This window comes from Chrysemys picta, chromosome 10, assembly GCF_011386835.1.
Source record: "Chrysemys picta bellii isolate R12L10 chromosome 10, ASM1138683v2, whole genome shotgun sequence".
NCBI lineage: Eukaryota > Metazoa > Chordata > Testudines > Emydidae > Chrysemys > Chrysemys picta.
The window spans coordinates 4,286,426-4,308,758 of NC_088800.1; the positions used below are offsets into that span (position 1 = coordinate 4,286,426).

Here is a 22,333-nt window from a genome sequence, read left to right on the forward strand (position 1 = left end):
AGGAATGCATTAAGAATTAGTTTGGGCAGCTTCTTTGGCCTCTTTTATACAGGAGGTGAGGCTATATGATCACAACAGTCCCTTCTGCCCTTGGAATCTAATAATATACCTCTCTGCAAATACTTTAGGATGGCCTCTACTGAAGTATGAGCCCTTCACAAGTATGTGCACACTATATGTATGCAATATAATGAAATGCTGTGGGTGAACTTTTACAGTGGAACAACAATGCACAGCCGCCCATTGTATTCATTCAATCTTTGCAGTTCCAGCGTGAGTAAAACCTTTAAGAAAGATACCCAGTTCAAAATACATTACTGACGCTGGCAAAATTAAGTACAGTATGAAAATAATGTGATCTATTGATTCACAAGTGAGAAAGACAAACAAAAGCACAGAAGCGTGCAAGCCAAAATATAAAAGGATAAAGTAAAGATGCTGGTCATAAAAACATTCTGTACATAAAATTCTAATCTAACATTGAAATAGGTAGCTTATGTTTATTAGCACTGACAATGCAATTTAACTTAACTTCCAGACAGTACTTCCACTACTAGGAAACCCGTATATCATTATTATTACTACCTGAAAGCTATGCTACTAATGTGTCCCCATTATAACATTCCCTACATGTAGCAAAAGAGTATTTCCTATTTGGATTTTTTTAAATCAGTTTGTACCCACTCAATTTTTTGTGTTAATGCTATTATGTATTTTATTCTAACTCTCGGTTCACTTTTTTTAAAAACAGAAATCGTATCCAACAAGAAACACACCAGGGATCTGTTCAATACCCAAAGGCACTTTTTAAAAATGAGAGAGAACAAAGGAGGAAACCTCCCAGCATGCGCTTTCCAAACCAGCTTCTTAGGACAACATCAAGACAGACAATACTAAAGTACAAGCTTTTCTTTTTTATTCTTTGATCCCTGTATAACAATTGATTATCCAAAACTGTGTAATGGTTACCAAAAGACTCGAGTACCAGGCAAAGATCAGAACAATCTAATAACCAATCTAAAGAGATGGAAGAAATACTGAAAGAAAGGTTTAATCACCTAAGTATACATCCTCCAATTAGAAAGAGCTTTAAATAGCGTACCTTGAGATAAATTAGAGTCTGCATGCAGTTGTATGGGAGATGGGGGGGGGGGGGGGGTAATTAAGAATAGGAAAATTCACACACATCTCTTCTTAGAGTTAGGGAAGAGAAACAGACTAGAATAGACTTTCAAAAGCTACCATGTTTCATAGAGAAGGGATTAAAACAAAATACTGGTTCAATTTATTCAGAACTTTTAATACACCAAGAAATATGGTAATCCTATGCCTAAAATCTGCAAAAGACATTTGATGTTATATGAATGTTTTTCCTAACACCACACAAATGGTCAAGTCATGTAGAATATTTCAGTCCTTTACATCTTAGTTAGGAAATAGGACATCAATGTATGCTTTACACTTTTGTCTAAAAATTGTACCTATTACAAGTAAAAGTGACTGAGAAAAATAATTCTAATTTTTTTCCAATTATACTTTATAGATATAGTGCTGCCAAATATTTAATCGAGGTCACTGTTTTCTCTGTATAATTCTGTAGATCCTTCACACAAACAAGACAGGAAAATGTTATCTCAAGACAAAAATTGGTACGAGACACTCAGAGGCAGGTACCTTGCAACTACTTAAGTTGGTGTTTTGTTTAAGTTTACTAGATTTCAAGTTGACGGTAGTCCTTTAATTGGTCTGTGGATGAAAGAAAAGGATAAAAATTTTGCCTGAGGAAAAAAAAATGCTAAAGGAACTCATTGTTCACTTCACAAACAGAAATTTTAATTTGTGTCTAAAATTCTGGTTGAGAGTTTTCACTTAAGTAAATCCCCTTTTAACTTCAAATATAGAATGAGGAAAACTGTTTTCTTGGGGTATATTCTTACTTAATACATTTATTTCACCTAACTTCAAACATAATATATGACACCTTACTGTTAACACACTTCCTGTAAAGATTTGCTCCATCTATTATTTTAAATAATAAGATTTCTCAGGAGGGTTACAACCCAAGGTGTAATCTACCCATAACTCAGTAAACAGATCTGATATCACCTGATGTTTCTTGTTTCACAACATTCAAAGAAAAAGATGAACAGGGGAGAATAGAGCCTGAAAAAAATGTATTTGACTTGGCAGGTGGAAAGCTTTCCATGGCAAATAGGGAGCCCCTAGTCCTTCAATTTGTAAAGACTATAAGATGGTGTTGTTTATAAATTACAACATTAACCCTTATGGCTACAAATATAATCTTGCAAATGTACACCAATGCAGTGTTGCCCTCTCAGGTCTGGCCTTCCTAAGCAGCAGCAGAGTGAAATTAACAAGCCACTAGTCAGTTTCATAGTTATCATTCAGAACCCTTAAGGCAGCAGTGAAACTGAAAAGAATCTTCTCAATTTCTTTCTGCTGCTGGTTGGGAAAGCAATGAACTGCAGCAGAAGAGGCTGGCATGGGAAAAGGCCAACAAACAGGAGAGAGAGAGGAAGGCAAAAATAGACACAGAAGACAGGAGATGGGAAAGAATAATGGATACAAATACAGCCCTATGCTGACAGCAACTGGGAAGCTAGGAAAGAAAGAGTAGGAAAGTCCTCCTACCCTTTCTTTCAGCAGCTAAAACAACACCCCTTTCATCTCTCCAAAAACACAGTCTCAGGAGGCTCCGAGATGGCAAAGGATGGGAGTGTCAAATGTATCAGACCTTTGAGGTATCCTAGTCCTCCTCCCCCCTTCCCTGCCACCTCTCACCCATTCAAAAAAAATCATGGGTATCAGTTTCTGGCTGGCTAGCAAATTTTTCAGTCCATCCAAATCAACCAACCTAAAAAACATTCACATTCCCTACTAAACATATCAGCCAAGCCCACTTTTGTTAGAGTCAGTCAGCAACATGCACTCCTGTATTTTCTACACTAAGATGAATTAAGTAGTTAAGCAGGGAAAACAAACTTCAACCTTTTGTCTTTAATAAAGTAGATGGCATAATTTGTAGAAGGTTGGGGGGGAGGGCTTCCTAAGGTCTCATGCAATATCACCAGCAAGATCCCCCTGAAAACAAGAAGCAGTGGAGGATATTAACAGGATTCATTCATCTTCAACAGGCACAGAGAATCGCCATCACTGCATACACAGATCCCAAAGGAGCTAATCGCCTTCCTAAACAGGCACGGAACATTAAAAAAACAAAAACTCTTGACAACCTGACAATGCATACAATTACTATATACATATAGTATATGTATTTGGGTCAGACACCCAAAAACAAGTGACATAAACCTTAGATGTACACTAAGAGGGAAAAGACAGACATTTTAAGGAAAGGGAATTCCCTCGGACACATAATAAGTATTACATGTTATATACTCTAAAACCTCCTACTGCGGACCTCATGATGCTTCATGCTGATCAGAAATACATAGGGGTTGGAGGAAAGAAAAGGGGAAAACAAATACATATACATTCCACAACACATAAGATTTCCATTTCAATCCTCAAAGTTATTCGCACTTTACTTTTATTTTAAAGAGTCAGAGTGAACAGCAGCTTTTGAGAGAACTTGATAGAATACGAAAAAATGGACTAAGTTTGTGAGCAAGGTGTTTGGTTTCTCTCTTTTGTTACTACTACAAATATCAGGTTGGATGTGTTGTACAAATAAAGTTATACTGTCTCCTCAAACCTATGATGATCTCTGACTGACCACAGCACTGGGGTTGAGAGAGGATCCATCCATACCAACAGAGAGTCCTGTGGCACCTTTAAGACTAACAGATGTATTGGAGCATAAGCTTTTGTGGGTGAATGCCCACTTCATCAGACACATGATGTCTGTTAGTCTTAAAGGTGCCATAGGACGCTCTGTTGCTTTTTACAGATCCAGACTAACACGGCTACCCCTCTGATACTTGAACCCATACCAAGTACCTCATTTTAGGATTCATTTTGAAGCGGATTTTTCAGAAATCTCTCAAAGGATTGGTTGCAAATATGCATTCTAATGAGACTTTAAAACTCTCATTTAAATAATCTCTCTAATTCAAGTTATCAAACTCAGAGACAGGCACATCTAAGTGAGGGGAGAGAGGAAAGGTTCTCTCATAAGAACGGCCACACTGGATCAGACCAATGGTCCATCTAGTCAAATGTTCCGACACTGGCCAATGCCAGGTGCTCCAGAGAGAATGAACAGAACAGGTAATCATCAAGTGATCCATCCCCTGTCGCCCATTCCCAGCTTCTGGCAAACAAAGGCTAGGGACACTTCAGAGCATGGTTTTGCATCCCTGTCCATCCTGGCTAATAGCCATGGATGGACATATCCCTCCATGAATTTACCTAGTTCTTTTTTAAACCCTGTTATGGGCTTGGCCTTCACAACATTCTCTGGCAAAGAATTCCACAGGTTGACTGTGCTTTGTGTGAAGAAAAACTTCCTTTTATTCATTTGAAACCTGCTGCCTATTAATTTCATTTGGTGACCCCTATTCTTGGGTTATGAGAAGGAGTAAACAACACCTTATTTACTTTCTCCAAGTTCTTTCCTCTCGTGAAGAGAGGGAACACCCACTACCTTGGTTTCCTTCTATCCCCCCTTTTCTGAGAGCAATTGGTGACTTTAATTCTAAAGCAAGAGAGGCTGCCAATTCAGGGATATTAAAGGACAGTTCCTTTTCCAGCCTCATCATAACATACGTAGCAATCCAATCCCCCAGATTCCCTCCCCCTCTTGTACTAACTAAAGCATCTCTCCATAGGGGTCCATTTAAAAACTTTTCTAAGTGCTCAGCGATGGGGGAAGGGTGAGCATGGAGAGGAGGATCTGTGGCACTGGCAAGCCTCCTCCCTCCCCAGTGAGACGCTGAAAGAGTATTTCTGCCTGTATCTGTAATTTGCACTCCATGCATCGGAAGAAGTGGGATTTTACCCACCCGAGCTTATGCCCAAATAAATCTGTTAGTCTTTAAGGTGCCACCCGACTCCTCATCGTTTTTGTGGCTACAGACTAACGGGGCTACCCCTCTGATACTTGAAAGAGCGAGAGGCACCCTGCTGTAATCACCACTAAATCACTCACTTGGTTCTCTTTAGCCTTTTTATTTGCATTCTAGCTGAGCAAAGCCTCCAGGAAAATACAACCAACGTTACTACACGCCGCCACCACCACTTGTGTTTACTTCCTGAGGCAGAGCCCCTCTACCCCATGTCTAGAGCCCTTCAAACAGCACTAAAGGGTCTCCCTCTCCTCCCCATTGGGAGCTGGATATTTGGGGTGCAGGGATAAGCTACCTCCTTCAGACACTGCATCTATTTGGGGGAGGAGGAAAGTCGCAGCAGGGGCATGGAACCAATGTGATTACAACACCACAATCCGCCCCCGGCCCCCCACGATGGGAGTGGGGACCCTGGGGGCTGTGGCTGAGGGGACGGACACACTAATCCTTGGGGAGGGGAGCCCCAGCTTCCTCCTCATCCCAGCCCTTCGAGACCCCCCCCCCCAGGGAAGGCTTAGGGGTCAGAACTGGCTGTGCAGCAGCGCAGGGGGCACGGTCTCTGGGGCTCGGGTCTGCCCCCACCCCGGCCGCTGAGAGGGAGGGCAGTAGCTGAGAGGGCTGGGGGTCAAAGACAGCCCCCCCCCCCATCTGGCCTAGCCCCCTCGGCCCCTGCTGCTATGCTGAGGGGAGGATCAGGGCAGCTTCCCGCCACCCCTCCCGGCCGATGAGAAGAGGGGGGCCTGGGGAGGCTGAGGGCAGCTGGGGGGGGAGGCTCTGACCGGGCCAGGGGCAAAGGACAGATTTACCCCCCCCCCGGGCAGCTCCCCACCCTGAGAGGAGCGGGCTGTGGGGACAGGCGGGGGAGGCCGAAGGCAGCTACTGAGGGGGGGGGGGGGGGAAGGGAAGGGCAGCCCCCTCCCCCGATGCTGGGAGGGGAGCAGCTCTAGCCAGGCGGGGGCGAAGGACCGGTCCCCCCAGCAGACTTGGCCCCTCAAGTCCCTGCTGCTGGGGGGGGGGGGGTGCGGTGGTGGCAGCTTCCCCAGGAGCAGGCAGGGCCCGGGGGCCGCTCGCCCCCCGCCGAGCCCGGCGCTGCAGAGGGGCCCGGCCCCGGCGGCGCGGGCGACCCGAGCGGGGCGGGGAGGGGGGATCGCGCAGGGAATTGAAGCTGCGCTGTACCTTTAGTTCCGCACTGTCCGCCATCTTGTAACTCCGGGCGCAGGCGCAATGAACCCCGCCGGGACCCCGCCCCGCACGCCCCGCGCTGCGTTTGAATCACACGGCGCCATTTTGTCCCCGCCCCCCCCTCCTCCCCCGGCTCGGGCGGGCGGGGGGCGCCGCGTGTCTGTCCCGCAGCTGGACCCCCTCCCCTCCCCCCGCGGCCGGGCCGGAGTCGGGGCTCTGCGCCTCTTCCCGCCCGCGGGGGCAGGGCCCGGCCCCGTACCCCGCAGTGCAACAGCCCCGCAGCCCGAGCCAGCGGGGGGGGGACGGACACTGGGGGGGGCAGGGGGGGATGGTCTAGGTGATGGGGGAGGGGTACAGGGGTGGGATGGTCTAGGTGATGGGGGAGGGGTACAGGGAGGGAAGGGTCTAGGTGATGGGGGAGGGGTATTGGGGGGACAGGGGGGTGGAGACCGGGCAAGGGGGTGGGGGGGATGGAGGAGGAAGGGGTTAAATCCTGAACAGTCCTCAGGAGGGAAGACCCGCGGGGGGTCCGTGCCTGCAGACGGTCCATGTCTCGCCGCCCGCCAGTGCATGACCCCGATGGGCCGCGTGCCAAAGGTTGCCGACGTCTGCCTTAGACGCTCCAGTCAGTCTAGCTTAGGACGAGGCCCCTACCAAATTCACGGTCCATTGTGGTCCATTTCACGGTCAGAGGATTTTAAAAACTGTAAATTTCATGATTTTGGCTTCTTAAATCAGAAATTTCACGGTGTTGTAATTGTAGGGGTCCTGACCCCCAGAAAGTTGTAGGGGAGGGTGACAAGGTTATTGTAGGGCGGGTTGCGGTACTGCTACCCTTACTCCTGCACTGCTGCTGGTGGCAGTGCTGCCTTCAGAGCTGGGCAGCTGGAGAGCGGCAGCTGCTGGTCGGGAGCCCAGCTCTGAAGGCAGAACCGCCGCCAGCAGCAGCACAGAATTAAGGAGGGCCTGGTATATGGTATTGTGACCCTTACTTCTGCGCTGCTGCCTGCAAAGCTGGGCCCTCAGTCAGCAGCCAGTACGATCCAGCTCAGAAAGCAGTACTGCAAAAGTAAGGGTGTCATGGTATGGTATTGCCACTCTTACTTCAGTGCTGCTGCTGGCGGGGCGCTGCTTTCAGAGCTGGGTGCCCAGCCAACACCAGCTGCTCTCCAGCTGCCCAGCTCTGAAGTCAGCGGAGAAGTAAGCGTGGCAATACTGTGATCCCGCCCCTAAAATAACCTTGTGACTCCCCTGCAATTCCCTTTGGAGTCAGGATCCCCAATTTGAGAAACACTGGGCTCCCCCCCTGAAAGCTGTATAGTATATGGTAAAAGCATGCAAAAAAACAGATTTCATGGTCCGTGACACATTTTTCATAGCCGGGAATTTGGTAGGGCCCTACTTATGACCCAGACCAACTGGACTTTATGATAAAAGGACACATACCAAAAATCACAGCACATCAGGTTGTTTCTAGTCCCAAGATCAATTGGTACTCTAGATCTTACATCAAAGACAACACTGGTAGCCAGCGAAGTGGGAGCTATTGAGAGATTAAAGCAGGTAAAATATATGCAGGCATAAATCACAGTTTGTAATTCCAAATGGTGGCAGTGATAGAATAAACTGCCAATTTCCCATGCCCCAACCCTGATCGCCCTCCTGCCCTCCAAACCCCTCAGTCCCAGCCCAGAGCCTGCACTCCCAGCTGGAGCCTGCACCCCTTCCCACACCCCAGCCCCCTGCCCCAGCCCTGATCCCCCTCCTGCCCTCCAGACTCCTCAATCCCAGCCCAGAGCCCACACCCCTTCCCACACCCCAAGCCCCTATCCCAGCCCTGATCCCCCTCCCACCCTCTGAATCACTCGGTCCCAGCCCAGAGTACCCTCCTACACTCCAAACTCCTCATCTCCAGCCCCACCCTGGAGCCTACAACCCCAACCAGAGCCCTCACCCCCTCCCACACCCCAACCCGAATTTTGTGAGCATTCATGGCCCGCCATACCATTTATATTCCCAGATGCGGCCCTCGGGCCAAAAACTTTGTCCACCCCTGATCTATACCAATACTCAAGTGAATTGTCCTGGGCCTTTGACATGAGCTGTCATCTGGCCGGCGGAAGTTGTCACAGATACTACAAACTTTGCCTGTGAATGCTGAAACAGGAGCCCTGACACCCATGGGAGACTCTTGCATAAACCCAAATGGGGGACTCCGAGTTTCAATGTGAAAGTAAAAGCTAATCCCATTTTAAGTCCTGCTACTATTGAGGAGTTGTGATGATTTTCAGGGTTACCCAAGGTGTCTGTGGTAAATCACTACAATCTGCGTATAATATGACGGAGCCTTGTATACACCCACCAGGGGAAACCTCATTACAATTACCGGTTATTGGGCAACACGAGCTCTCCGCTCTGGGCTTCACAAGCCTCGCCCTTTTCCAGTGCAGGCTAGCAATTTCCGTCCCACTTAGGGTGACCAGATGTCCCGATTTTATCGGGAGGGACTGTCCCAATATTTTCTTGTTTGTCCCGCGTCCCGACCAGTGTTAGGTCGGGACACTGGACAAACAAGGAAATGCTCCGGAGCCCGGAAGTGCTCCCCCCCTCCCCCCGCAATTCCGCCCCCTCCTCCCCACATTGGCTCCCTCCCCGAATCTCCACCTCTTCCCCAGGCTCGCCATTCCTCCTCCCTCCACAAGCGCTGGAGGGAGGCTCCGGAGACGCAGGGGGAGCGCGGGGCCAGGGTGAGTGAGAGTCCGGCCTGGCCCCAAGCGCAGGCAGGACTCAGTCAGGCGGTACCTGGAGGGAGAGGAGGGGGGCGGCCCGCGGGGCCAGGGGGTGGCTGTTCACCCCCCCGGGCAGCAGGACTCGGGAGCAGCCACTGCTGCAGCTCCCACTGCCGCGGGGGGAGGAAGCGGCCGATGGCCAAGCTCAGCGGCTGCAGCTCTGGCGCCCCCGAGCCCGGGCCTGCTGCAGGGACCTAGCAGCGCGCACGCTGCGCCCAGCCCCTGGCCAGTCACGTCTGGGCTGGCTGGTGCAATCCCGCGGGCGGCCCCGGAGTGGGGGCAGCAGGCTCCAGCCCTCCCCGTCCCGCTTGGGTCCCACAGGGGAACGAACTGGGCTGGGCTGCCGATGCCTCCGCCCCGGAGCCGCCGCGGGATTGCACAAGCTGGGCAGCCAGCCCAGACGCAACCTACTCTCCCTCCAGGTACCGCCCAACTGAGTCCTGCCTGCGCTCGGGGCCAGGCCGGACTCTCACTCACCCCGGCCCTGCGCTCCCCCTGCGTCTCCGGGGCCTCCCTCCAGCGCTTGTGTGTGTGTGTGGGGGGGGGGGGGGTTGTTTGTTTTTTGCTCTGCCACCTTTTTTTTTTGCCCTCCCCAGCGTGTCCCGATATTTGACCTGGGTGATCTGGTCACCCTAGTCCCACTATGCACATCAATCCACTGCGTCCAAGAAAGCAGTGCACCCCCATTCAACACCCTTCTCAGCACAGTGCGCTTAAAGAGGCTTCTGCTAAAATCAAACTGACGTTTATTTAACAGCTTGAGATAAAGATTCAAAATAAAGCCAAGTAAAATGATTTGGAAACATACGGTTACTAGTAAAACAAAACATGTAATCTATAGCCTCTACTTAAGTTACCTTATTAGACAGGAGTGTCTCTCTCACCGAAAGGTCATTCCTTGCAGCACATGTCCAGTCCCAAAAGCTGGGATTCAATTTTCATGAGCCAACCCCTTGCCACTCCTCTGTAATGGATAATCAGTCATTTTTCTCTTAGGTAGTAAACAGGCTATTGGCTCATTGCCTTATGGGCCATCTCTTCCAAGAACTCTCCTGGGGTTCCTGTGTCTTTAAACATGCTTAAGGGTAAGGCTGCCTCTTCCCCAGACAGTAAATACAAACTGGCCCCAGTCCATTGTTCTCATGTTGACTGGGCTCCCAGACTCCCCCTCTTCAGGTGATGTTTCACTCCAAACAGATCTGGAACACAACATCCTAAAATTGGTTCGTTTACAAACACCTGGCAATAACCATGACAATGAGCTAGTTCTTAGCTTTTAGTAGAGACCACATATGGCCCCCTTCTATGTGATATCGAGAAAATGATCACACATGGATGTGATCTACCTCCTCTCATAGGAGTCTCTGGGAAGTGGAGGCCCCTCTCATGCATGGAGGTCACAGGGAGGAGCTCATGGTAACTGGAGGTGCTTTTTCACTGCAGGGCCCTCCAAAGAAGGATTTTAATTGTGAATGGAAAATATGGGTATAAATTACCCATTTCCCTCTCTTGATCTTCTGGAAAATCTGGCTTTATGAAAACAAAACATCCTGCACCCATAATCCCTGATACTTTAGAAATTATTGGAAGCTGTAGTGTTTCAGACTATTACTGTACAATACTATACTACCAATTGTACAGTTCATAACTTGGTGTTAGAGAATGGCCCCCTCCCCAGCCAGAGCTTAATATACTGCTCTTGGGAAAAGAATCACCTCCTTTCTGCCTCCTGGAGTCTGTGTGGACGAGACTGCTTCTGAGTGCCACCATCCGGGGCAAGAATCGAGTTTGGAATGCTCAGCCAGTGGGGCCGGCTCTAGGATTTTTGCTGCCCCAACCAAAAAAAATTTTTGACCGCCCCCCCGCTTTTTTTCGTGCCCCTCATCCCCCAGCCCTGCCCCAACTCCGCCCCTTCCGAACCCCTTTCCCAAATCTCTGGCCCTGCCTCCTCCCCTGGGGGTGCTGCATTTCTCCCCCCCATTGCTTCCTGCAGCCCCTCTCCCCCCCCCGCAACCTCCCGCCCTAGCTCACCTCCGCCTGCTCCCCCGGGCGCGCCGCCGCTCCTCTTCTCCCCACTCCCTCTCAGGTGAGGGACGGGGGAGCAGCGGCGCATTCAGGGGAGCAGATGGAGCGGAGGTGAACTAGGGTGGGGGGGCGCAGGAAGTAACCGGGGGGCCCAGGAAGTAACGGGGGGGGTAGAGGAACTGCTCCCTGCTCCAGCTCACCTCCGCTCCACCACCGCCGCCTCCCCCGAGTGCCCCGCCGCTCGGCTTCTCCTCCCTCCCAGCCTTGCTACGCGAAACAGCTGTTTTGTGCCCGGCAAGCCTGGGAGGGAGGGGGGAGAAGCGGAGCCGCAGCAGCGCGCTCAGGGGAGCAGGTGGAGGCGAAGCGGAGGTGAGCTGGGGCAGCGGGGGCACTTTTTCTCCATGCCACGGAGTCGGTGCCTATGATGGCCCACTCCAGAATGCTGCCTCTAGAAATGTGCCGCCCCAAGCACCTGCTTGTTTTGCTGGTGCGTAGAGCCGGCCCTGTCAGCCAGTGCCAGGCTATTACCACAACTGCAGCATCAGCAAGCAGGCTGCCACCACAGGGCTCTCTCCCATAGAAATTGCTGTCCATGCAGTGAAATACATACAATGTGCACTTACACAAGGAAAACTTTTGTAAGTTCTTTTTGCACCAGTGCAAGAAAAGGGAGAGTGGGGAAAGCCCTGCGTTTTCCTAGCATATACAAGACCAATGACTGCTGTTTGTTTCCTCTCTACAAAAAGCAAGGAGAATAATGGGAGATGCCTTTTCATAGATGTTAAGGCCAGAAGGGACCATTGCATCATTTCGTCTGATGATCCCTTCCAGAGATGAAAGGATGGCTGTTGGATTCAGGAGGATCCAGAATTTTCCATAGCACTTTTGAATGAGCTGGGTTCCTGTAACAGGAGGCATGATAACATAATGGCTTTTAGAGGGCAAATAAGTTATAACATTACTTATGAAAAAAATTAAGAACTTTACATAGGTGGTTGCAAAAATCAAGCAACTTAAGTGCTGACTGTAGGTTGCATGTGCAACCTCAGCTTGGCTCCCTTGTGCCTATGCATTATGATAAAGTTTGGTTACATGATCACATACAATTTTTTTCCACATGACCTCTGCCTCATTCAGTGCACAGGATGGACATGCTCATGGAAGGGAATAAGGCAGCTGTTTGAGATTTTATTTTTTAAATTCAATTAGTGCCCCCTGCCTACTTCAAAGCCTGCAATTAATACGGACTACTAATTTCTTCATGGTCTTGTCTAGTATGTCACCATAGTATGAGTACTTCACAAACATTCATGAATTTATCTCCACTGCAAGATAAAAGAGCATTAATATCCCCATTCTGTATATGCGGAAACTCGTATGAGGCCATACAAGGAATCAGGGGCAGAGCCAGGTTTATTATTCAGTACCTCCTGGATCCCACTCCTGTATTAACCCATTTCATCTGTGCCATTAGCCAAAATTTGGGGTCTAGCAGTTTGTTTACATTAGAAGGAGAAATTGATGACGGAGTCAGGTATATCTTTAATGCAATCCCATTAATTTACCAACAATGTACATAAAAAGCCCTGTTTTCCTGAATGCAGTAGGAATCAAACTGCAAGAGACAGTTTCTTTGCTCACAGTCCCAAGCCTCTTTCCAGCCAGCACTTTACCCAAAAGCGCTCTCTCAGGTTTTTCTTAGGCTCTGACACTTCTTTGCTCCTTCTCTGTGTGTTCCTCTTATTTCTCTCTCTCTCTCTGACACACAACTGCATGCAATCAAAATCAATTCCCAGCCTACAGTGAAGTCACTTTGCCCAAATAGTTCAGATTCCTCAGTGGCCTTACACATGGCCTGTGTTTGGGGTGGTGACTCCTATTGTTCCAGACATCTCTAACAACGGGGCCTTAATTTTTCCCCTCATTTAGACTGAATGGAAGGCAGTTATTACACTCTCCAGCTTCAAAGAGGTTTTTCCCAACATAATGTGCATTTCTCCAGACCGCACTGTCTTATTGCAGAGGTTCTGAGCATCCACAGCTCCCATTGTCTTCAGTTGCAGTTCGGATTGTTTGGCTTTTCTCCACATCAAGCACCCAGGTGTCTTGGGTCAGGCTCCCAGAAAAATAAGGAACAATTAGTGGTCATTTGACAACGTTTTGGGATAAATTACTTGCTCAGCGTCACCTTGGAAGGCTGTCATAGAGGCCGAGATAGAACTGAATCCTGTGTGCCAGCCACAAAAGCATCTGTTCTCTTCCTGCTGCAGCTCCTGCCTTGTTCTCGGCACACCTTATGACTTCTAGAGCAAATGAGGCACAAAACAGTTGAGGCTCCTGTAGGCTATGCTATTTTGGTCTTATTTCAGTTGTTGGGTTTAGTGGGCGGGTGCTGACTGGTGGCCTGTGGTATAGAGGAGGTCAGGCTACATGATCTGGTGGGCCCTTCTGGACTTACACTTTAGGTCTCCATGGGTATATCTACACAGAAAAAAAAAACCCCCACCCCGCGGCAGTGAGTCACAGAGCCCAGGACAGCTGACTCAGGCTGGTGCAGCAGGACTAAAAATAGCATGTAGATGCTGGAGCCCAGGCTCCAGACCATGCCCTAAACCAGAGGTTCCCAAACTTATTTGGCCTACCGCCCCCTTTTCAGAAAAAAAATTACTCAGCGCCCCCCTGGAAATCTACCTTCTTTAAGCCAACAAACAGAAAGATGCAGTGACAAATTTGCGTTCTTTTATGTATCTATATTTCTACCTACGTCCTACAATATAGTAAAGAAAGATGTGTTATTAGAATATCGCCCACGACATCAGGTATACAGTGGTTTTTACGTAAGACGGCAAAAGACAACCAAACTAAAATACTAATGAAACCAATAAACTGGGTTTTGTTCTCTGCTCAGCATTAGATATATGTATTTGATATTCAATTGTCAAATATCAAACTAAATTTATCAAGAAATAATTAATGTAAAAAATAATCAATATGCAATTAAAAATCAGTTAATAGTTTTAATTTAGTTTGCCCTTATTTAAATAATTGTTCCTTATTAACACATGTCTTATTTACCAATTAACACAGATGATTCGATAGATATAAATAAATGTTAATAGTTAACAGTTTTTTTACGATTTCCTTCCCCTGTTTTCGTTAATATTGTAATAAAAAATATGACAAATATATTGACTGTACACTTCAAATAGTACTGTACCGACACAAGCCTGCTACGATTTTATTATTAGTAAGCACTAGAGACACAGAAATGTACGGTAGATATGTAAGAAAATTTATAAAAATACTCATGTGTAAATTGCTGTTTTATTGAAACAACAATAATACAATTTGCTTTGTATGTGATCCGTAATCCGTCAAGATCGAAGGTATCGAATATGAATAAAAAATTTTAAATACTTATTGCACTATTGTTAACTGCTTTTTACACAATTCAGAAACAATATAAATTAGATTTCATACATGTCGCCTATTTATAGTATCGTATTGTAAACAAGTCATTACACGCACATATTCCTGCCGATGCATGCTGGACTTCCCGACAATGCGCGACACGCTCGCCTGCCAACACTTGCTTGTTAAGAGCTGTTGGCAGACTTGACACCTGATCGGTTATAATTTGTGAATTTATTTGGAAAATAAAGTAATCACTGCAACTTTAACTCTATGTTACACAACACATGAAACATGTACGAACGGTTTTTCAAAATTTTCTTATATTCTCTTCCTTCTTTATGCTTCCACCGCCCCCTTATTTTTATTCAACGCCCCCCAATCGCACCCGAGGCTACTACTGCCCCCCTGGATCATTCCAGCACCCCCCAGGGGGCGGTATCGCCCACTTTGGGAACCTCTGCCCTAAACCACGCTGCCCTCGCCAGGTTTCGGAGCCCAGGCTCCAGCCCGAGCCTGTATAACTAACCTGCTATTTTTAGCTCAGCAGTGTGAGTGCCACAATACATGAGTCAGTTGATCTAGGCTCTGAGTGAGACTCACTCCCATGAGTTTTTTTTGGGGGGGGGTTGCTGTGTAGACAGACCCTAAGGCAGCCTATCTAGCCAAATACAGCATGCGCTGCTCAGTTAGAAATCACTCAACAGTGGTTCCCTGAAGAAAATGGGAAGACAAGGCCCTAAAACAAATTCAGGAGACGGCCTGTCCATCCAGATGTACCATTGTCCCCTCTCCATAGTTAGCTATTTCAGTGGACTAAACCAGCCCCATTTGCAGTCCCTTATTTTAAGGGTTATTATATAATTAAATCATTAAACATAGGAATTATATATAATCCAGTCACTTGTTTCTTTCAAAAGACATTTGCCGAGTCCAACAGCAACATGCAAATCCCCCTTTCAAGGCTTGTGTCTTTAGAGGCTTGTCCCTCGCTCACCCACACACACACTTAGCTTCCCACTGAACTCCCTGGATTTTAAGCAGGTGCTTTAAGTGCTTTGCTGAATCGGGGCATAATGCCCTCAAGCCTGAGATGGAGCCAAAATCTGCCTACTGTCCTCTCTTAAGACATGCAACCTTGCTTTTAATATTAGTGTATTGTCTATAGCCTGTATGAGGAGCTTCTGCAATTGTAGGAAAGAAAGGAAGCCAGTATAAATGGAAGAGTGAAGAAAGTTCAAATGCCAAAACACGGGATTATCCTTGAATACAGTATATTCATGTGTACTTTGTACCTTTTTCTATCCATGCGTTGATCTCATCAATGAAAAGGCAATTGACTTTAAAAAAAAATCACCTTTATAAGCCAGAGCTTCTTGTAATACCCAGTAAAAGAATTTGCAACAATCACTTCATCCTGACCGATGGGAGTGGGGGGTTATTGTGTTATACACAGTATTAAATGAAAGCACAACCCTTTCTGAAATGACAAGCAGCTGAACCATTAACATAACAAATTGCTACTTACACCAAAGTATTTAGCTTTTCCGACACCTTTTGTATCTCTGAGTTCTCCTGCAGACAAAGCTGATACAGATCTATTATTTCTCAGTTTGGCCTTAATATTACTACATTTTAGTATTACAGATACCATATATACTGGAGTATAAATGAAAAACGTTTCTTTTTTTAATATATGGGTAAGGGATGTTTATATACAACTAATCTGGGCTCCTCTTTCCCCCTCAGACTTAGGAGTTGGGATTCGTGGGCAAGAAAAGGCTTTGTCTACACATTGAGGATTTTCAGAGATTCTTGCATGGTTGTTCTAACAAGGCTGAAGCTCCACTGGTAGTATTAATGGTGGAGCACTAGTGTAGACTAGCCATTGGTGTTTTTACCTCCATGTCCTTAGACCTGCACTTTTGATATTGCAAGTGGCTCGTAAACCGAGCTGGTCAAAATAAATAGAAAAAAATGTTGTTCATTTTGAAATGGTTTCCATTTTTCAGGGTTCAGAAATGGAACAATTTTTCTTCTGTTTTTCTTTTTTTTAAATTCCAAAAAAAAAAAAATCAGGTTTTAGAAATGTCAAACACTCAAAATCTTGAATGTTCATTCCCCTCCTTTTCTTATTGCCATAGTGCAATAAAATTATATCCAGAGTCCACCCTTACCCATCCCCCGCAACATTTTGCCACTCCGAAACTTTTCTTTTCTGAACTTTCTCAGCTTTGTAAAAGTTACAGAGTAGCAGAGTTAGTTTCATTTTTTCTTTTCTACTCTATTTTGCCCCCAACATTGAGCAAGTTTTGAAAAGTTAGGTTTAGTTTCAATGAACTGGGAAATTAAAAAAAATCAACAGCTTCTCATGAAAATTAAGGTGTGGAGGTTTTTTTAATATAAAGACTTTTTTCATCCGAATGTTTCAGACAACAAAAACTCCAAGCAGCTCTACTTGTAAGCATTTTTGAGAGTAAAAAAGGTGGATCCTTGAAAACCAATTATGCTGTTTTTTAGGATCAATACAATTTCAGTGCACGCCATCATAAACTGACTCATCATAAATATATCCGGGGTTTAATCAGCTGACACACTGCAGAAAATGTGTGCTGGTCTACACTGACCGCTAAGGTGGAGTCAGCAGGGTATCATCTGACTCATTTGTTGAAAATCACATTCAGACGCAACATTTTGTAATATAGATAAGCTCTGTGAGTATATATGGTAGGTCAATAGGGCTAGCTGAGTGACATAGGTAACTTACCCCTGTGCTCTGCTCTGGGAGATGGGAGCACTGCAGAGATATATATAACAGATCCACTGTGGCTAGCATAGGTGACCTCTGGGCTTTCCCCAGTGAGCATCAGGTTTGTTCTATGCTGGAGGCCTGATTCTCCTCCCACTCATGCCAGTGTAAATCAGTAGTGACTCCAGTGAAGTTAACAGACTTACACTGTTGTAAAACCATTGAGAGGGGAAAATCAGGCTCCCCCACACTAGTGAGAGATGGGAATATTACGCAGACAGTTAACACACCAGGTCACATTCTAGGCTAGCCCACCAACAGCAGCAAGTCAAGTCACAGGCAACGCTCCTGCACTTCCTTTTACTCACCCTATATTAAGCCTTGGGATTGCAGCATATTGTAGTAGGAATGACCATTATAAATAAGGTTGCCTCCCAGTCTCCGTTCTAACACTCTGTTTTGACCAATTTAGGAGTTCCTGACACTGTCCCCTTTCTCATTTTCCAGGCTTGGTTTCTGCCCAAAGATGAAGTAAAACCAGTTAGTCCATTTTTGAGAATTTTTTGTTTTACTCAATCTGGTTCCCATTAGAAACAAACAATTGCAACTTATTTTTTTAACAGCTGGAATGGGTGGGCATATAAACATTAACATTTGGCATTGAAATAGGTGTTATTGAGAAGTATGTAGAAGAGCATTCTGGTGAAAATTGCTTTGATACACGAGCAGATCTGTGAACCAGTCACTGTGTCAGATAAACCAAGTCCATTCAAGTCTTTATATACAAAGTACATGTGGAATTCCACAATATGCTACAGCTTAGATTTAACCACATAGGACTAATAGTGAAGTTTCGCTGGCATATACAAACCACCTAAATTCACTACTAAATGAGTGAATTGCCTCATCCCCTGCACGGGGGCTAAGGAAAGGTACGTTCCTAGTTGAAAAAGAGAACATTCAATCCATGGCTGCTGGCTAAATTATTAAAGCATGACAGAGAGAATTTACCATATAAAAAACCTAAGTCAACTAAGATATATTGGACCATGTTGCCAATGAAAATAATGTAAATATACAAGAGTGAAAAATATTACAAGGCACTGCATATGTGTATGTAAGGTTGTAGAAAAAGTTTTATATTGCATTACTTGAGAAGGGTGTAGTGTCCGAGCATGTAATTAAAGACTATTGTAATTCTGGTCCCTTGTGAGAATGTACTACAAGGTCATATGTGCAACCTTCATTTTGGGCCTTCCTCCTTCAACTTAATGTTCTTTTCACATCTTTTTTTGCGTAGCTATATTTTGTGAAGCCAGACTCCAAACCGAGCTCCATCAAGGAGACTCCAAACCGAGCTCCATCAAGGTGCAATGGGAAAAGAAAAAGCTTTCAGCTCTGTTTTTGTTTTTGTCACTTTTGCATATTTTAATCACACTGTTGATGTTACTTGAATGCTCTGTGTGTGTGTTAATATTTTCTCTGCCTGAATTACAGGCATTCCGATTCCCCTCAACCAGCTCCTGGAGTACTTTGTTGCTGCACAAGTTATTACTGCTTCAGGACAAGAGTTACATGAAGCGCAATTAGCCCATTTTGTATTATTTGTTTAGCCTCTTTTTCCTCTTACTATCACAGGGGTGAATTTAGTGCTTATGAAAGTGACTATTAGCACTGATTTGACCTGGTCAGTGCCTTGCAAGCTCACTCACATGGCTCTGCCAGTGTCCCTCAGGCCTGACCTGCCATAATCGTTTTATTTTACACCTGTCTTGAACAAAATAGACCAGGATAAGGCCCCCAAATTCATTGTCAGTAAGGACCAAAAGCAGGTTTTGAAGACAGGTCTTCCCAAAAAAGCCAGTATACTTGTCAACTACACCTCCTCCTTCCCCAGCGATTATCTTCATGTTTGGCTTCTGAATGATTGATTCCTTGGAAGTTCTTGCACACCTCTGCTCCACGTAAAAGAAAGGTTCCCATGTACAAGAGGAAAGAGATTGGAGGGTTATTTGTAGACAAGTAACTGGGGTTCCATGCAAAGGAAAACAAGTCTTGACTAATTATTTAATGTATAGGGTCCATAATCTGTGCAATTCATCAAAGACTATTTGTACTAGATGGACGTCAGGCTACAGGGTAACTGCCTTCTCCATTGACAAGGAAGATGAATAAATCACTTCCTTCCAGCACTAGCTGAGAAAACAATGGGCTGTATCCTGCAGGCTGATAGGTTTTACTCAGATTTTATTCCAGAAAATTCCCATTGGTGAGTGGATATAATAAGGATTTAGCGCTCTACAGGGTTCATAACTCAGGCTTTTATTAGTCCCGACAAGGAAAGAGTTACTTTTTAGGAAGAATTTTAGGAACGTTTTCTTCAGGAAGGACGAGCAGTGATTCTTGAGATATTTGGTTATACATGTAAGAGCATTTCCTGCTCTGGCTGGATTGAATCCAGCTTTTGTCAACAACATGCAGCTTCACTGGGCTGCAAATGTCTAGATGTGATTTTTATCATTGTTTTATTATCGAGTCTCATACCATCAATGTAACGCAAGAAAAAAAGGGGAAGGATAAATGTGAAACAATTGCAATGGGCCATAACCAATTTACAATGAGGTTTAAGATGAACACTGGAGTATGAGTCTCAAAGCTCAATACAAACTAGGTGACCGGATGGCTCAGAAGACTGGAATTGTCCTGGAACAAGCAAGAAGTTGAAAGGAAAAAAATGTGGAAAACTGCAGGACGTTTCCTCTGATTTTAGCTGAAACATTGAGGGAATTGTCTTAGTTTGGGAAGTATGATGTAATGCTTTCCAGAGGTACCCAGGGCTGTGAGGCACCTTGCTACCACCTGCCCTTAGTGTGAGGAAGCCTTATCTGTGCCTGCCAGACATCTGCTCTCAAACTCCACCGGCCAAGGGAAACGTAAGTGCTCCCCATTATGTCTACACAGGCCCTGTTTCTTCTCTTCAGGTTAGCAACAGGCCCACTCCAATCCTCTCCCTGTTGCATCCAACCTCTGGTCCACTGGACTCTCACACTATTCCCAAATTCACTTCTTCCAAAGAAACAGCACACTCCAACTTATCAGTTCCACTTCAAATCACCGCTCCGCCTAGCACACACAGCACTTAGATATGTTTATAGTGAAATCAAGTATAACCCTATTTATCAAAGTGCAGAGATTCAAGTAACAGTAAGTAGAAGTATTGGAAACAAACGGTTACACATAAAACAAAATCAAAACATATTCTATAGCCTAGACTTAATTACCTCGATATTCTCATGGTTTGTAGGGTATTGCTCACCCAAAGTCCTTGCAGGGTTTTGCAGCTAGACTTGAGACAGACATGCTGTCAGCTTATCCAGGTGAAGGACACAGTGCATTCCTTTACCTCCCAAGATATACAAGTCTCATCCATTGTCTTTATTCATAAATAGGACACTCCCCCTATTCTGTTTTGTTTCTTTCTGTAGATATTTCAGCCTTTTGACTGGCATTGGACTCAGTCTGCAAATAGCTCTCCAGGGGGAGGCAGACAATATACATTTGACCAGACATGGAGGTAAATGTCTGTTGGCTCCTGCCTGAAAGGAACCTGCCCCGGACATGTCACTTCCTGGTGACCTGCCTTAACTCCAAGACCTTAAGAACACAGTTTTCATTATAGATAGAGAACTTCTTAAATATTATCCATTTTGCAATGATTATGATGACCAGTGGGCTACTGGCTCTCCCTAGAGACCTCACATGCCACCCTTTGGTGAACTACTATATACATATGTATTAAGTACTATGAACTACTCTATCTGACCAAGGGGATCCCTGGTAAAACCCCTATACAACCTCTGTGTCTTCTGCCTGCTGGCACCCAGAGATCCCTGGGTCATATGATGGTCCTGATTCATCATTTCTCAGCACCTTGTGCTGTCATTTAAACCAGTGCAAACTCAGTACTATTCTGCCAGGAGAGCATTTTATACCCACTTTGCACAGGGAAAAACAACAGTACAAGATGATGCAGGGTCAGGTCCTGTAACAACAAGTCTTTTCTTCTTCTAAGAGTCTATATTAGCCTTTTCCCCTACCGTTCCCCACTGTTGCTATTATCCATACAGATCCACTGAAAACAGTGTTGGGAGCATGAGGGTAGATACAGCGCTGTCAGCCCCCGGTATTTTAACCACCCTGTTGTCTAGACCTGCTCATAGCAGAGTTAGATGACACTCTGGCGTGAGTGCCAGCAGCCGGGCAGTGGACGATATCTGATGCAGCTACAGAACGATCTTTAAAAGCACTGACATGTTCAATTGTTAGGTAATTCCTGTTTTAAAAGAATTGCTTTCCCCTAACGAGCACTGCAAACGAAGCTGATTTACAATAGCAAGTAGAGACATGCGTCTGACGACGTGGGTATTCACCCACAAAAACTCAAGCTCCAAAATGTCTGTTAGTCTATAAGGTGCCACAGGACTCTTTGGTGCTTTTTACAGTAGCAGATTTCAGTAGGGTTGATTTCAACCAGCTTATATAAAAACAATAGAGCTAATTATACTGTAGTAATTACCTGAAAATTATATGTATGTTGTTTTTCCACCAGTCAATACTACTATTTTTGAACTTGGCTTTGTTCTCATGGATTGTTCTCATGCTGTCTCCAAATGTTCTTCCAATCTCATCGTTCACATGCAGCGTCCCAAACACAGCCATTTCCTGAAAAAGTTGCGTTGCAGATTGTGCTGGTTTATTCAAAATCTTTTGTGCTTAATTTCATTTCCCTCTTCAGCATATCCTCAGCACCTCGTGTTTGGAAAATGTTTTTGCAAATAAAATATTTCTAACAAACATTTTAGTATGGACTGTATAAGATGGTAACTTTGCTACTAGATTCTAGAAATAGCATCCAATGGGGATTTACTCCTGTCTGCCAGAAGATATATTTGTATACCCTTCAATTATGTTCTTCTGTTAATTGCCCCTTTCCTGCTAGCATTTTTTTGGATAATAGAGAAGTCTCACCAACCTATTGTAATTTCACTGAGAAAAGAATTTTAAACAAGATCATTAAACAACATGGAATATCTGATCATAAGCATCTTGATCAAACTTGCTTGGTATGACCC

The 22,333-nt window shown here is 45.5% G+C and overlaps 1 protein-coding gene across 5 annotated transcripts in view; it reads right to left on the reverse strand.

The window, feature by feature from the left end:
- Positions 1–6,327, reverse strand: part of PIAS1 (protein inhibitor of activated STAT 1) — a 93,709-nt gene extending 87,382 nt beyond the window's left edge. For 2 of the 5 annotated variants that reach the window (XM_065559154.1, XM_065559156.1), the window contains exon 1: positions 6,222–6,327. In XM_065559154.1, the coding sequence (XP_065415226.1) occupies positions 6,222–6,245 (24 nt within the window). In that variant the 5' untranslated portion in view covers positions 6,246–6,327. The remainder of the gene's footprint in view (positions 1–6,221) is intronic. The other 3 variants (XM_065559153.1, XM_065559149.1, XM_065559155.1) reach the window with 3 other exon arrangements.
- Between the last annotated feature and the right edge of the window lie 16,006 nt (positions 6,328–22,333).